General features: G+C 40.6%; 2 protein-coding genes and 1 long non-coding RNA gene across 5 annotated transcripts; all 3 read right to left on the bottom strand.

Annotated features, from left to right (window-relative positions):
* Positions 1 to 239: 239 nt before the first annotated feature.
* Positions 240 to 2,842, bottom strand: LOC5511429. 3 transcript variants are annotated; one of them, XM_048733941.1, is made up of 4 exons: positions 2,091 to 2,436; positions 1,279 to 1,622; positions 414 to 1,092; positions 240 to 344 (listed from the first exon to the last, which is right to left on the bottom strand). In XM_048733941.1, exons 1-4 carry the CDS (start codon positions 2,221 to 2,223, stop codon positions 274 to 276), a joined length of 1,227 nt encoding a protein of 408 aa, XP_048589898.1. In that variant the 5' UTR covers positions 2,224 to 2,436; the 3' UTR covers positions 240 to 273. The 3 variants fall into 3 exon arrangements, with proteins under 3 accessions (XP_048589898.1, XP_048589899.1, XP_048589897.1); XM_048733942.1 differs by lacking the exon at positions 2,091 to 2,436 and adding an exon at positions 2,722 to 2,842 and having other exon boundaries at positions 240 to 1,092; XM_048733940.1 differs by having other exon boundaries at positions 240 to 1,092; positions 2,091 to 2,427.
* A 2,129-nt stretch (positions 2,843 to 4,971) lies between these two features.
* On the bottom strand, positions 4,972 to 7,581 carry LOC125573504. The gene is made up of 3 exons (XR_007314087.1): positions 7,257 to 7,581; positions 5,972 to 6,032; positions 4,972 to 5,065 (listed from the first exon to the last, which is right to left on the bottom strand). It is a non-coding gene; the product is annotated as an uncharacterized LOC125573504 (long non-coding RNA).
* A 255-nt stretch (positions 7,582 to 7,836) lies between these two features.
* On the bottom strand, positions 7,837 to 12,108 carry LOC125556817. Its single transcript, XM_048733944.1, has 3 exons — positions 10,579 to 12,108; positions 9,322 to 9,659; positions 7,837 to 9,247 (listed from the first exon to the last, which is right to left on the bottom strand). The coding sequence occupies exons 2-3, from the start codon at positions 9,649 to 9,651 to the stop codon at positions 8,420 to 8,422; spliced, it is 1,158 nt and encodes a 385-aa protein (XP_048589901.1). The 5' UTR covers positions 9,652 to 9,659; positions 10,579 to 12,108; the 3' UTR covers positions 7,837 to 8,419.
* Between the last annotated feature and the right edge of the window lie 856 nt (positions 12,109 to 12,964).

Here is a 12,964-nt window from a genome sequence, read left to right as displayed (position 1 = left end):
GTGTTGATTGAAGTCAAACCTGGCAATCTATTGGTGTTGATTGAAGTCAAACCTGGCAATCTATTGGTGTTGATTGAAGTCAAACCTGGCAATCTATTGGTGTTGATTGAGATCAGTCTTGGTCATGTATTGGTGTTGATTGAGATCAGTCTTGGTCATGTATTGGCGTGCACACCAGCTCAGCCAGCAATGCCGCTGTGTGCATCAGATAAGTACGTTTTTACCTCCTCGTATTTTTGGTGTTTTATTAGATGGTTCAATCGTGTTTTGCCTTCAGTAGCCATGGCCGAGCCAGTATTCCGTAGTGGCGTTCGGTGCGCTTGCGCACAAGAAAGTGTCCCGGCCTGGATCATAAAAGCCGAATGCCTCGTAAGATTGTACTTCATACCCTGATGGCTTCATATCACAGTTACCTTTTCTGGGCTCGGAGTGGAGATGCCACTGTTCGATTTTCTGGAAGAGCGCCAAGGTACAGTTTCGGCAGTCGTGTCCCTCGATGTTCACATAATCCACAGTCTTGCAAAAGCCAGCATTCGTGAGACTTTCTTCTTCAATGATGTCAAACGAGGAAAGCTTTCCTTCCAAATAATCCAGTTTTGTAACGTTACTTCTCTTCAGGAACTGGCAAGTAACTCGGTAAGACACGGCGGTGGATCTCAAGTGCTGCATTTTGTCGCGGGAAAGACGGTATTTCTCGTGTTTGTCGGGCGAGGTCTCATTTACTGGGTAATTATCCAAAAATGACTTTGTTTTGAAATCTGGGTTGTGCTTAAATGCGAAGGATTCAATCAACGTCCATGCTTTATAAGGAGGCATGAAATCACAGTAGACTTTGAAGTGCGTGTTATTTTTGCTATAGATTTCATAAACACCTCTGTTTAGCTTTGCTGGGCCGTTTGGTGCTTTGTAGAAGTCATGACAGGATTTTGGCCGAAAATGCTGACACAATCGTCCATCCCAATATGGCAGGCACTTGCAGACGAACTTGGTTTTTGGGTGCTCGCACTTCTCTGTGCACGTTCCGCCATTCAGACAGGGGTTGGCGAGACAGCAACCATTTCTACAGACGGATGGGTATGACAAGGAAGATGCCTGAAACAGAATAAAAATGCACTCAGACCCTTCCCTCAAATTTGTTTCTCAGATCATCTTGCAATCCAATCCTTCAATCTGTATGTATTCTTGAGCAAAGTGAATTAGTCCTTCTAACCAGTTAGAACTAAAATCTATTACGATGCACATCCTTTTTTTAGAGGATAACATATTAAACATACTCACTGATGGAATAATTTTTTGATGCATCTCAAAGTAGCTGTAGTCGGGATTGGAGTGGAAGTGGCTAGGACTGGTATCCTTGTCCTCCTCCAGTAACTCGCATCCCGTACTTGACACCTGATACGACCTGCAGAGGCACTCATTCATACACGCCGAGAAGCACCCCTGGGCATGACGGACCGTGCTGAGGTTCTTGAACGAGAACCCCACCAAATACCGTCCCTGTTTCCTTTTCGTTGCCTCGAAAGCCCCACCGTAGCAAACCCCTTGTGGGCACGTTTGCGCAATGACTTTGCACCCGAGGCTGAAGACCAGCACAAACGAGACGAGGAACATTGTTTCTGAAGCTGCAACAATAAAGGGACTGTTTACCATATTTAATTAAACGTCTCGGTTTTCTAAGTGAAAGGAGTTAAATGCCGCCTAACAGTAAATCGCTAGGATGACAAGATAGCGGGTGACGGATACTTTTTAAACCAATCAACGACTTGAGTTAAAGCTGCTGTGTGCGCAACTGACGTATAATATTGACAATTGCAGTTAGAGAAATCCCTTTCTAAAAGCGAATTTGATTTTTTGGTGATAAGGAAATCCGAGAAAAGGGTAAGAATAAAACAGCAAATTTGTTTAAGGTATACACCGAGTCATTCCTCTGGAGTTACTTTTTGCTGTTGTCAGCTGGAAGCGCAAACAATAAAAGCCGATGACTAAATTTGCAAAACTTATTTCAAAAGGAAGCTTTATGTAAAAAAAATATCTCTTTCTCTAATATACTGGACAATTATAAGTTTCGAAGAGACAAAGAAGACATTTACTTCTCAAGCAATAGTCCCAGCTTCGAGTTCGCGCCAGGTTAAGGAGGTGAAAAATCTTGCTCTCTACATTGGGGACTGTGAATCCCTCGTCTTCTTGGGTAAGAAAATGAAGCCCCCCGCCTCTCATCGCCATTCATAAAATTATATCGGAGGACTTGGGGGGACGTAAAGATCCGCACGGGACGCTGACCCGTAGTACCAGGAGGAACCCACACCCATAACAATTCGTTTCTATAAACAGACGGGCAAGTCGCATTGGAAGATAGTTAGCAGTAAGCGCTCACAAAGTCTACGTTTCTATAAACAGACGGGCAAGTCGCATTGGAAGATAGTTAGCAGTAAGCGCTCACAAAGTCTACGTTTCTATAAACAGACGGGCAGGTCGCATTGGAAGATAGTTAGCAGTAAGCGCTTACAAAGTCTACGTTTCTATAAACAGAGGGGCAGGTCGCATTGGAAGATACTTTGCAGTAAGCGCTCACAAAGTCTACGTTTCTATAAACAGACGGGCAGGTCGCATTGGAAGAGACTTTGCTGTAAGCGCTCACAAAGTCTACGTTTCTATAAAAGTAAAAAGGATATTTCGCATTGTACTGAATACGGGGGTGAGCTGTGATCAAAAGACACTTACCTTATCACGGATCGTGCTGCGATATAAACTGCATTAGCGCTACTTGGCTGTTTTATCTCCTCTACATGAATACGGCCACCCTTGACATTGGTAATATGTATCATCGAATTTAACAAATTATTGACACAATTGTGTTGACTCTTTTAAGAATCTTATTACAATTAAATTTTTAATGAAGTCGTAATGAATTAGCTGGATAAGTACCAGCAACATCAATTTAAATAAGCAGCAAAAAGATAAATTTTCTCTTTGCGGTCACATTATTCCAATTCTTAATATTCTCAAACAAGAGAGTAAAAACTTTGGAATTAAGCGCGAGCTATGGCAATTCCAATCTTTTCCATTTTACTTACCCTACTCTATTTATACAAATGGAAGTAACTTTAATTTAGATTTGTGGAAATATATTTTTCACTTTGTTTGTGCACGCTGGCGCTCGAATATCCCTAATTTCCATAATATGCTTTGCGATCTATATGGCGACAAGATGTTACAAGGATTACCAAATCTTTCAATCAGTGTACGGGGAGACCTCTTGTGTAATTTTCTTAGCGGGTTTGTGACTTGATCTGTGCGGGTACTTAGGGAGACCTAATTTTCTTGTGCGATATTCTGAGGGGGTTTGTGAAGTGGTCTGTACGGGTGATCTCTTTTTCTTGTGCAGTATTCTCAGCGGTTTTTTTTTTGCTAGATTATCGTCGTTTTTTTGTCGAAGGATTGCATTTCGCGATGATTCAAGAGGGATTATTTCGCTAATAAAAAGGAACATCTCATGTAAACTGACTTTTTGGCGAGGCAAATCAATTCCTTACAACGCGGAGCCAGGGCTTTGACTCAAAGGGAGGTTCACGTACCATCATCATCACAATAATTCATTTATTTGACCCTAGCCCTGTGTGCCCCATTACACACATAGATAATGCGACGATGGAATATGGAGGACATAAACTCAGGGAAGCAACAAGGCTCCATCATTTTCATGTGCCGTTCCTATTGCAAATGTATGCAAAACAGCTGAAACAATCTAATTGGCATTTGGTACGGCACATAAGAGTCAGGCGATTGAAAATAGGCTAATTCTTCACCGTTTGGCTCATGACTTCATGGTGTTGAGTTGGCAATAACTAATCATTAATGTCGCTTAACGCGCGTATGGCTTTATGGCTCTTCTTTGACAGTTATGGTCAACCGGTTATAATTAATAAGTGAAGACCAATATTGTTTATGGTTGGTCCAGTTCTATTCCTGTGTGCCTCCTGATTGCTGTTGGGCTCTCTTCGCAGTGACTGGTCGATCTCCGAAGCTCACTCAGCAGTGATTGGCCGATCTCCGAGGCTAACTTAACAGTGATTGGCCGATCTTCGAGGCTCACTTCACAGTGATTGGCCGATCTCTGAGGCTCACTTCACAGTGATTGGCCGATTTCCGAAGTCCACTTCGCAGTGATTGGCCGATTTCCGAAGTCCACTTCGCAGTGATTGGCCGATCTCCGAGGCTTACTTCGCAGTAATTGGTCGAGTTGCGTAACGTCTACTGCTATTGGTCAGTTGGGTCTTTGCGGTAATTGGCTAAGACCTCGATCATTCCAATTGTCATTTGCAATGTTGATTGCTAGAATTTAATTGACGACGAATCCCCGTCGAACTTAATAATTATAAATTTTTAAATAATTATAAATTTCTAGAAGATGTCTGGACATTCCTGCCAGTCTCGGTCCCAGTACCCCCCGGAATAGAGCCAGTCCATTTGCCCGGTGTATGGGTTCATTTCCTCCTTAAACCACCTGAAAACACAGGGAGCCAATGTATCAGGGACAGGATGAATGGAATATTATCAAATTTTAAAGCATATACATAGATTTCGAGAATTCTCGAGCTTCCGAGAATGATTTACAAAACCACATCTAATTTTAGTCAATCAAGTTTTCAACTTATGTCACTTATGTCATATATGTGTTCAAAACATACTTTGGATCCTATGAATAGGGGCATATACGGTGGATGGCGTGATTTGAAATTATCAAGCCTGGCTCTCAATGAAAAAAAGGCGTTTTACTTTTGTCTATGACTTTGATATTGTCTCTTAGAGCTCAAAAGTGTTTAGATGTAGATGGACAGTCTTTATTTAAACTCTTTGCAACTTATGAAGTTGAAAAATGAATTATTTAAAGGATTAAATTACGTTCACGTCTCGCCGATCGCTGTTTCTCCTTTAAACGGAGTGTCATAAGATTATTCAAAATCGCAAACTCACCTTGGTGCCCACTCTTGGTCACTCTTCTGTCGCTCACGTCTCGCCGCGCGCTGTTTCTCCTCTAAACGGATTTTCTCCGCCGTCGCACGATCTACAAAAAAGCAAATAATTACGATATTTCATTTTATATAGAAATATATACTATTTCTATATATACTATTCAAAATTATATGTTGGGGCACAAGATCGCATAAATATCGGCTCTGTCACATAAGGATTCTAGGGGGGAGGGGGGTGACAAGCAACATGACGGGCTACACGAGATGAAATACTGGTCAATAGAGGAATCTCTTGAGTTCTTGTATAACTTTTCCTGCAATGACTCGCATAGCTTAGCAACGGGAAACCCAAGATACAACATTATTGAACATTACAAAAAGCGAAGATAGCCGAATAAGTGGGTTTCGCGCAAGCCCAACTTTTGCCTTAAATTCATCATGAGGAATGATGTGGTTTCATTGTTAATTTATTCCCTGTATAAAGAAATATTGAAAAAAGGCATATGTTTTTTTTTCTTTGTTTCTTTTTGCTGCTTTGATCTGTTTGAAGTTCGCCGAGTGGATTAGATTTACTTCTGAAAAAAGCATCTCATTTTCGTAGTGTTTCATAGCCTACGAAAACACACAGCACGCGTCGGATTGACAGGATTTAAGATCGGTACTACAACACCAGAAGGGCAACTCTTTCTTTTACAGGAATTAGACATGATCCACAGCAACAGGCAGAAATGTGACAAGAAATGAGTCAAATGGCTCGTCACGGAGGGCTGTTTGAAGATGAGTCAAATGGCTCGTCACAGAGGGCTGTTTGAAGATGAGTCAAATGGCTCGTCACGGAGGGCTGTTTGAAGATGAGTCAAATGGCTCGTCACAGAGGGCTGTTTGAAGATGAGTCAAATGGCTCGTCACGGAGGGCTGTTTGAAGATGAGTCAAATGGCTCGTCACGGAGGGCTGTTTGAAGAGTGTGACTGGCAGTTTGATCACGTGACATGCTTACCTAAGTCACCGTTTTCTAGAGCTCTACAATCTGGTCTGAGGCGGGAGTCAGTCGGCGGTAACTAAAAAGAGGAGAAATGATAAGAACAGCGGTAATGTCTATTATGCTTTTATTTTTTGCGATCAGATCTTTCGACTAAATGAAAAAATAACATTATAATTAAAAAGAAAAAAACTGGGTTGGCTGGGTGTGGCCGAAGGCCTTTTTCGGCGTTATGGCCCTGAACCAAGAGGAAAGAGTCACTACAGAGCGACGGTCTGCCAACTGCGTCGCCCAGGCTCCGTCTGTGAACAATGATATTCGATTCATTCCAACATATTCCCCCAGGCCAAAACATTTAACACATAGATGAACGATTCATTCCAACATATTCCCCCAGGCCAAAACATTTAACACATAGACTAAACGATTCATTCCAACATATTCCCCCAGGCCAAAACATTTAACACATAGACTAAACGATTCATTCCAACATATTCCCCCAGGCCAAAACATTAAACACATAGACTGAACGATTCATTCCAACATATCCCCCCAGTCCAAAACATTTAATACATAGATGAACGATTCATTCCAACAAATTTCCCCAGGCCAAAACATTTAACACATAGACTAAACGATTCATTCCAACATATTCTCCCAGGCCAAAACATTAAACACATAGACTGAACGATTCATTCCAACATATCCCCCCAGTCCAAAACATTTAACACATGGACTGAACGATTCATTCCAACATATCCCCCCAGTCCAAAACATTTAATACATAGATGAACGATTCATTCCAACAAATTCCCCCAGGCCAAAACATTTAACACATAGACTAAACGATTCATTCCAACATATTCTCCCAGGCCAAAACATTAAACACATAGACTGAACGATTCATTCCAACATATCCCCCCAGTCCAAAACATTTAACACATAGATTGAACGATTAATTCCAACATATTCCCCCAGGCCAAAAAATTAACACAAAGATTGAACGATTCATTCCAACATATTCCCCCAGGCCAAAACATTAAACACATAGACTGAACGATTAATTCCAACATATTCCTCCAGGCCAAAACATTTAACACATAGATGAACGATTCATTTCAACATATTCCCCCAGGTCAAAACATTTAACACAGACTGAACGATTCATTCCAACATATTCCCCCAGGCCAAAACATTTAATACATAGATTGAACGATTCATTCCAACATATACCCTCAGGCCAAAACATTTAACACACACACTGAACGATTGAAAAAGTAGGGTCGTTATTTGGGTAACCTACCGTTTCCTTGAATAGTTCACGGCATTTCCTCGTAAATCAATAGTTCATGGCATTTCCTTGTAAATGAATAGTTCACGGCATTTCCTTGTAAATGAATAGTTCACAGCATTTCCTTGTAAATGAATAGTTCGCGGCATTTCCTTGTAAATCAATAGTTCAGGGCTTTTCCTTGTAAATGAATAGTTCACGGTATTTTTTTGTAAATCAATAGTTCATGGCATTTCCTCGTAAATCAATAGTTCATGGCATTTCCTTGTAAATCAATAGTTCATGGCATTTCCTTGTAAATCGATAGTTCACGGCATTTCCTTGTAAATCAATAGTTCACGGCATTTCCTTGTAAATCAATAGTTCACGGCATTTCCTTGTAAATCAATAGTTCACGTCATTTCCTTGTAAATCAATAGTTCATGGCATTTCCTTGTAAATCAATAGTTCACGGCATTTCCTTGTAAATCAATAGTAAACGGCATTTCCTTGTAAATCAATAGTTCATGGCATTTACTTGTAAATCAATAGTTCATGGCATGTCCTTGTAAATCAATAATTCACGGCATTTCCTTGTAAATCAATAATTCACGGCATTTCCTTGTAAATCAATGTTTTATGGCATTTCCTTGTAAATCAATAGTTCACGGCATTTCCTCGTAAATCAATAGTTCACGGCATTTCCTTGTAAATCAATAGTAAACGGCATTTCCTTGTAAATCAATAGTTCATGGCATTTACTTGTAAATCAATAGTTCATGGCATGTCCTTGTAAATCAATAGTTCACGGCATTTCCTTGTAAATCAATAGTAAACGGCATTTCCTTGTAAATCAATAGTTCATGGCATTTACTTGTAAATCAATAGTTCATGGCATGTCCTTGTAAATCATAGTTCACGGCATTTCCTTGTAAATCAATAGTTCATGGCATGTCCTTGTAAATCAATAATTCACGGCATTTCCTTGTAAATCAATAGTAAACGGCATTTCCTTGTAAATCAATAGTTCATGGCATTTCCTTGTAAATCAATGGTTCATGGCATTTCATTGTAAATCAATAGTTCACGTCATTTCCTTGTAAATCAATAGTTCACGGCATTTCCTTGTAAATCAAAAGTTCATTGCATTGCCTTGTAAATCCATAGTTCATGGCATTGCCTTGTAAATCCATAGTTCATGGCATTTCCTGTCCCAACCAATACTCTGTGGTTGAGTCTGGAGAGTCGTAGCCCAGGAATGAATGATACTGGCCGGGGTTATATTTACCGAAAATCTGTTTACTTGTGTCTTTATATGTGGGTGGAATGAGATCGTAGCCTACGTTAGGGTGGGCGTGAAAATGCCAATCCCCTTTCTTTTGGAAGAGCGCAAGAGTGCAATTCGAGCAACTATGACCCTCGATGTTCACATATGTCACTGTTTTACAGCAGGATGATCTGGAAGTACTCGCCTCATCTATGATGTCCCATGTTGACAATCGTCCTTCGAGGTAGTCTCGATCAGTTACGTTCTCCCTGCTAAGGAACTTGCATGTAACTCGGTACGACACCGCTGTGGCTTTGATCATCTGCATGGCTGCCCTCGCTAGTCGGTACTTCTCGTGTTGTCCAGGAGTCTCTTGATTGACGGGGTAGTCATCCAAAAAAGACTTTGCTTCAAATTCCACTCTGTGCTTCGCAGCATAGGATTCAATCAAAGTCCATGCTTTATTTGGCGGTGTGAAATCACAGTATCTTTTTACTTCTGTGATATTATCATTTTTGAAGATCGTATAAACACCCCTCGGTGGTTTAGCTGGTGCGTTGTGTGCTTTGTAGAAGTCAAGGCAGGACTTGGGCCAGAAGAATTGCTCGCATCGTTTCCCTGTGGCATTAGTCGGACAATTGCAGACGAACTTGGTTTTCGGGTGCTCGCACTTCTCTGTGCACGTTCCGCCATTCAGACAGGGGTTGGCGAGACAGCAGCCATTTCTACAGACGGATGGGTACGACAAGGAAGATGCCTGAGGGAAAAAATAATTGTTAAAACCCTGAAAAGAATCTAATGGAGAAAGGTGATCATTTTTCAAACTCTTACCGAAGGGACGACCTTTTGTTTCAGGTCGAAGTATATGTAGTCAGAATTTGGCTTAAGAGTTCTTGAATCCTTGTCTTCCTCCAGTAACTCGCATCCCGTACTTGACACCTGATACGACCTGCAGAGGCACTCATTCGCACACGCCGAGAAGCACCCCTGGGCATGACGGACCGTGCTGAGGTTCTTGTACGAGAACCCAAGCAAATGCTGCCCCTTTATGCCTTCCTTGGCCTTGAAAGCACCTCCGTAGCAAACCCCCTGTGGGCATGTTTGCGCGATCACGTGACCTCGGATAGAGGCGAACACGAGCATGACGGGAAGTATCGACATGATTTTGCCTGAAAATAAATAAATAAATAAATAAATATAAGAGCAGGATACGCGCCCCCGACCACATCCTCCCCCCCCCCCCCCCCACCCGCCCCCAGTCCTCCCGAAAATTTTGGAAATTCTAAAAACTCTACTGTCTATTGTGCGACCTGTTTCCAAACAAGCAGGTACCAGAGAGGCCAAGCGGGGAGGGGGGGATCCCAAGGGGCGTGTTTTTGTGCCGTGCCATATCAACGATAGACCGACGACAACAAGGATTAGGGTTCCCGTTTATATTAAGGCTTGAGTTTTATTTATCCTCTTTCCTATTCAGGAGCAATGGAAAAGATGCAAAAAGCTCTGCGCAGTAGGGTATCTTCTATATGGCCAAATAAAGCACATACCGAGTTTCACGAGGCGCAGAGGAAAAAAATCGCTCATGAAGAATAAATCCACTTATCTGCTAAATAAACTGCAAAGTTTAACTGTTTTCTTTTTTGAAGTAACTTTGGAGTTTCCAACTACCAATGACTTCTGATTTATGTAACCGACCTATAACAACTGTTAATTAGGAAAGTCATGAAATTTTAATCTCCAATAGTTACAAAGAACGCTCATGAAAATTATCATTTTTTCCCCAAAACCATGTTGGATCTTATTTGTATTAGGCTCAATAAATAACAAAAATTGATAACGAGAAAATTGATTTAAAAAAATGGTTGATTAAAATAAAGTTGAAAAAACGCTTTCTTGATTGAATCAAAAAATGGTTTTAAATCGTTTTTATTTACAAATATTAGAAGTGTCCATGAATTGTTTTCGCTTCAATTAAAAGATAACGGATTGCTTTGAGCAGGGGCCGGCCTTATTATTTATTTCTGTTAGTAAAACGACTTTTAAGATAAATATAAGACAAATTACAAAAATGAGCCGAATAACATATCTAACCTTAGCGCTAAATATCTTCTGCTGTTCCACGTCCCACGTTCCTGCGAAATTAATTTGTTGTATTTCCTTTGTATCGAAATCTTGGCGATCGTGTACAATTCTCGGTGCTGTGTAGGCATCGATGCAAAGGCGCTGTGTAGCCAGTATCCAGGGTGTTTGTTGTGAGCTCGAGAAACTCCCCGTAGGTCTATATAGATAAACTGCGAGTTCTCTTGGCTCGTTTTCATAAGCTGCTTATACTCAAGAGGGCTTAAAGGGGTGGGGGGTAAACATAGTATTTTCCTCCAGGTGATTATGGCCCCTTTCTCATATTCTATGACTTCTATAGCTCAATCTGTATTAACAAAGACTTTTGTTAACTTTTTTTATATCTAAACCCAACAATAAATACTCTCAGAGAAGTGATACATTATAATGCTTATACATTTTTAAATGCTACATGAAGGAAATATGACTAGTTTGACATGAAATCTGGGTTGAGACAAAGATTTCTTTGTAGGACTTTAATTCGTAATGGCATTGGAGCTGGTATCTAATAAAAGCCGACAGTGTGGTAGTTTACCATTTAATCGGAAATTCCGGAATGAGATCCCAGTTTTTCCGGAATGCCATAAAGATAAGGAACAGTTTCCTATATTCCAGAATTTCTGGGGTGACTCTATACCATTTCCTTCTCTCCCCAGATATTCTACTTTTTGGGGTCCTGGGGAATAGTGGCCGATGGGGGTCTCGGTCGAATATTCTATGGAAAACTGCCAATACCTTTCAAGCAATTCCACATATTCCGAAATTTTTCCGGGGATAGGAATGTTACCATTTACAATATAGCTAGAAGTACCGGAATTTCTGATTAAATGGTAAACAACCTGTATTACAAAAGAAGATCGCCCATGCAAGTAAGAAGCGTAAAACATTACAAGAAGATCGCCCATGCAAGTAAGAAGCGTAAGACATAACAAGAAGATCGCCCATGCAAGTAAGAAGCGCGAGACATAACAAGAAGATCGCCCATGCAAGTAAGAAGCGTGAGAAATTACAAGAAGATCGCCCATGCGAGTAAGAAGCGCGAGACATTACAAGAAGATCGCCCATGCGAGTAAGAAGCGCGAGACATTACAAGAAGATCGCCCATGCAAGTAAGAAGCGCGAGACAAAACAAGAAGATCGCCCATGCACGTAAGAAGCACGAGACAAAACAAGAAGATCGCCCATGCACGTAAGAAGCGTAAGACATTACAAGAAGATCGCCCATGCACGTAAGAAGCGTAAGACATTACAAGAAGATCGCCGATGCAAGTAAGAAGCGTAAGACATTACAAGAAGATCGCCCATGCAAGTAAGAAGCGCGAGACATTACAAGAAGATCGCCCATGCAAGTAAGAAGCGTAAAACATTACAAGAAGATCGCCCATGCAAGTAAGAAGCGTAAGACATAACAAGAAGATCGCCCATGCAAGTAAGAAGCACGAGACATTACAAGAAGATCGCCGATGCAAGTAAGAAGCGTGAGACATAACAAGAAGATCGCCCATTCAAGTAAGAAGCGCGAGACATTACAAGAAAATCGCCCATGCAAGTAAGAAGCGTGAGACATTACAAGAAGATCACCGATCGCTTATCACAAATCGTCTTATCTGCTAAATAATATGCAAAGTTTAACTGTTTCTTTTTTTTTAGTTTTCAAGTACCAATTACTAATGCCTATCATAGCAACTGTTAATTTATTAATTAGGAAAATTATAAAATATTTATCTCCAATATGTTACAAGCAATGCTAGCGAATATTATCATCTCTTTTCCAAATATTGTTGAATTTTATTAGTTTTAGCTTAATAAATAACAAACGGAGAAAATAGATAAAAACAGTTGATTAAGATAAAGCTGAAGATATGTTTTTTCTTTTTTTTTTTTTTGAAAAAAAAATCGAATAATGGACTTTCATCGTATTATAAAAAAAAAGTGTTTGGTTTCTGCGAATACCCCCAAAGGTCTCTACCGAAGATGGAATCGCTGGCGAACACCACTGCATGGACTTGTTCTTAAAGGCATGAGGGCTGTCATTGTGAAATAGTTGCAATCAATTCACTGCCGTAGCAAGCTTAAAATATTGGAGGGGCGGAATATAGAAACATTAAGAAAATTTTGGGGGCACAGCCACGCCCCTACCGGCCATTTTCTTATAAGTTTATTTTTAATATTGGGGTGGGGGGGGGGGGGCACGTGCCCCCAGTGCTCCACCCCCTGCTATTCAGGCTGACAAACACTAAGCCCATTCGCCACTAATATAGTCTTGTTGTAAAATGTGCCAAAAATTATTAAGACGGTATTCATGAATTAATATTCGTTAGTGTTTCGTTCCAAGAGAAGCCTTTTTCATTAACTATTT

The sequence above is a fragment of the Nematostella vectensis genome, chromosome 11 (assembly GCF_932526225.1).
Source record: "Nematostella vectensis chromosome 11, jaNemVect1.1, whole genome shotgun sequence".
Taxonomy (NCBI): domain Eukaryota; kingdom Metazoa; phylum Cnidaria; class Anthozoa; order Actiniaria; family Edwardsiidae; genus Nematostella; species Nematostella vectensis.
This window is presented reverse-complemented; position numbering and strand designations above follow the sequence as displayed.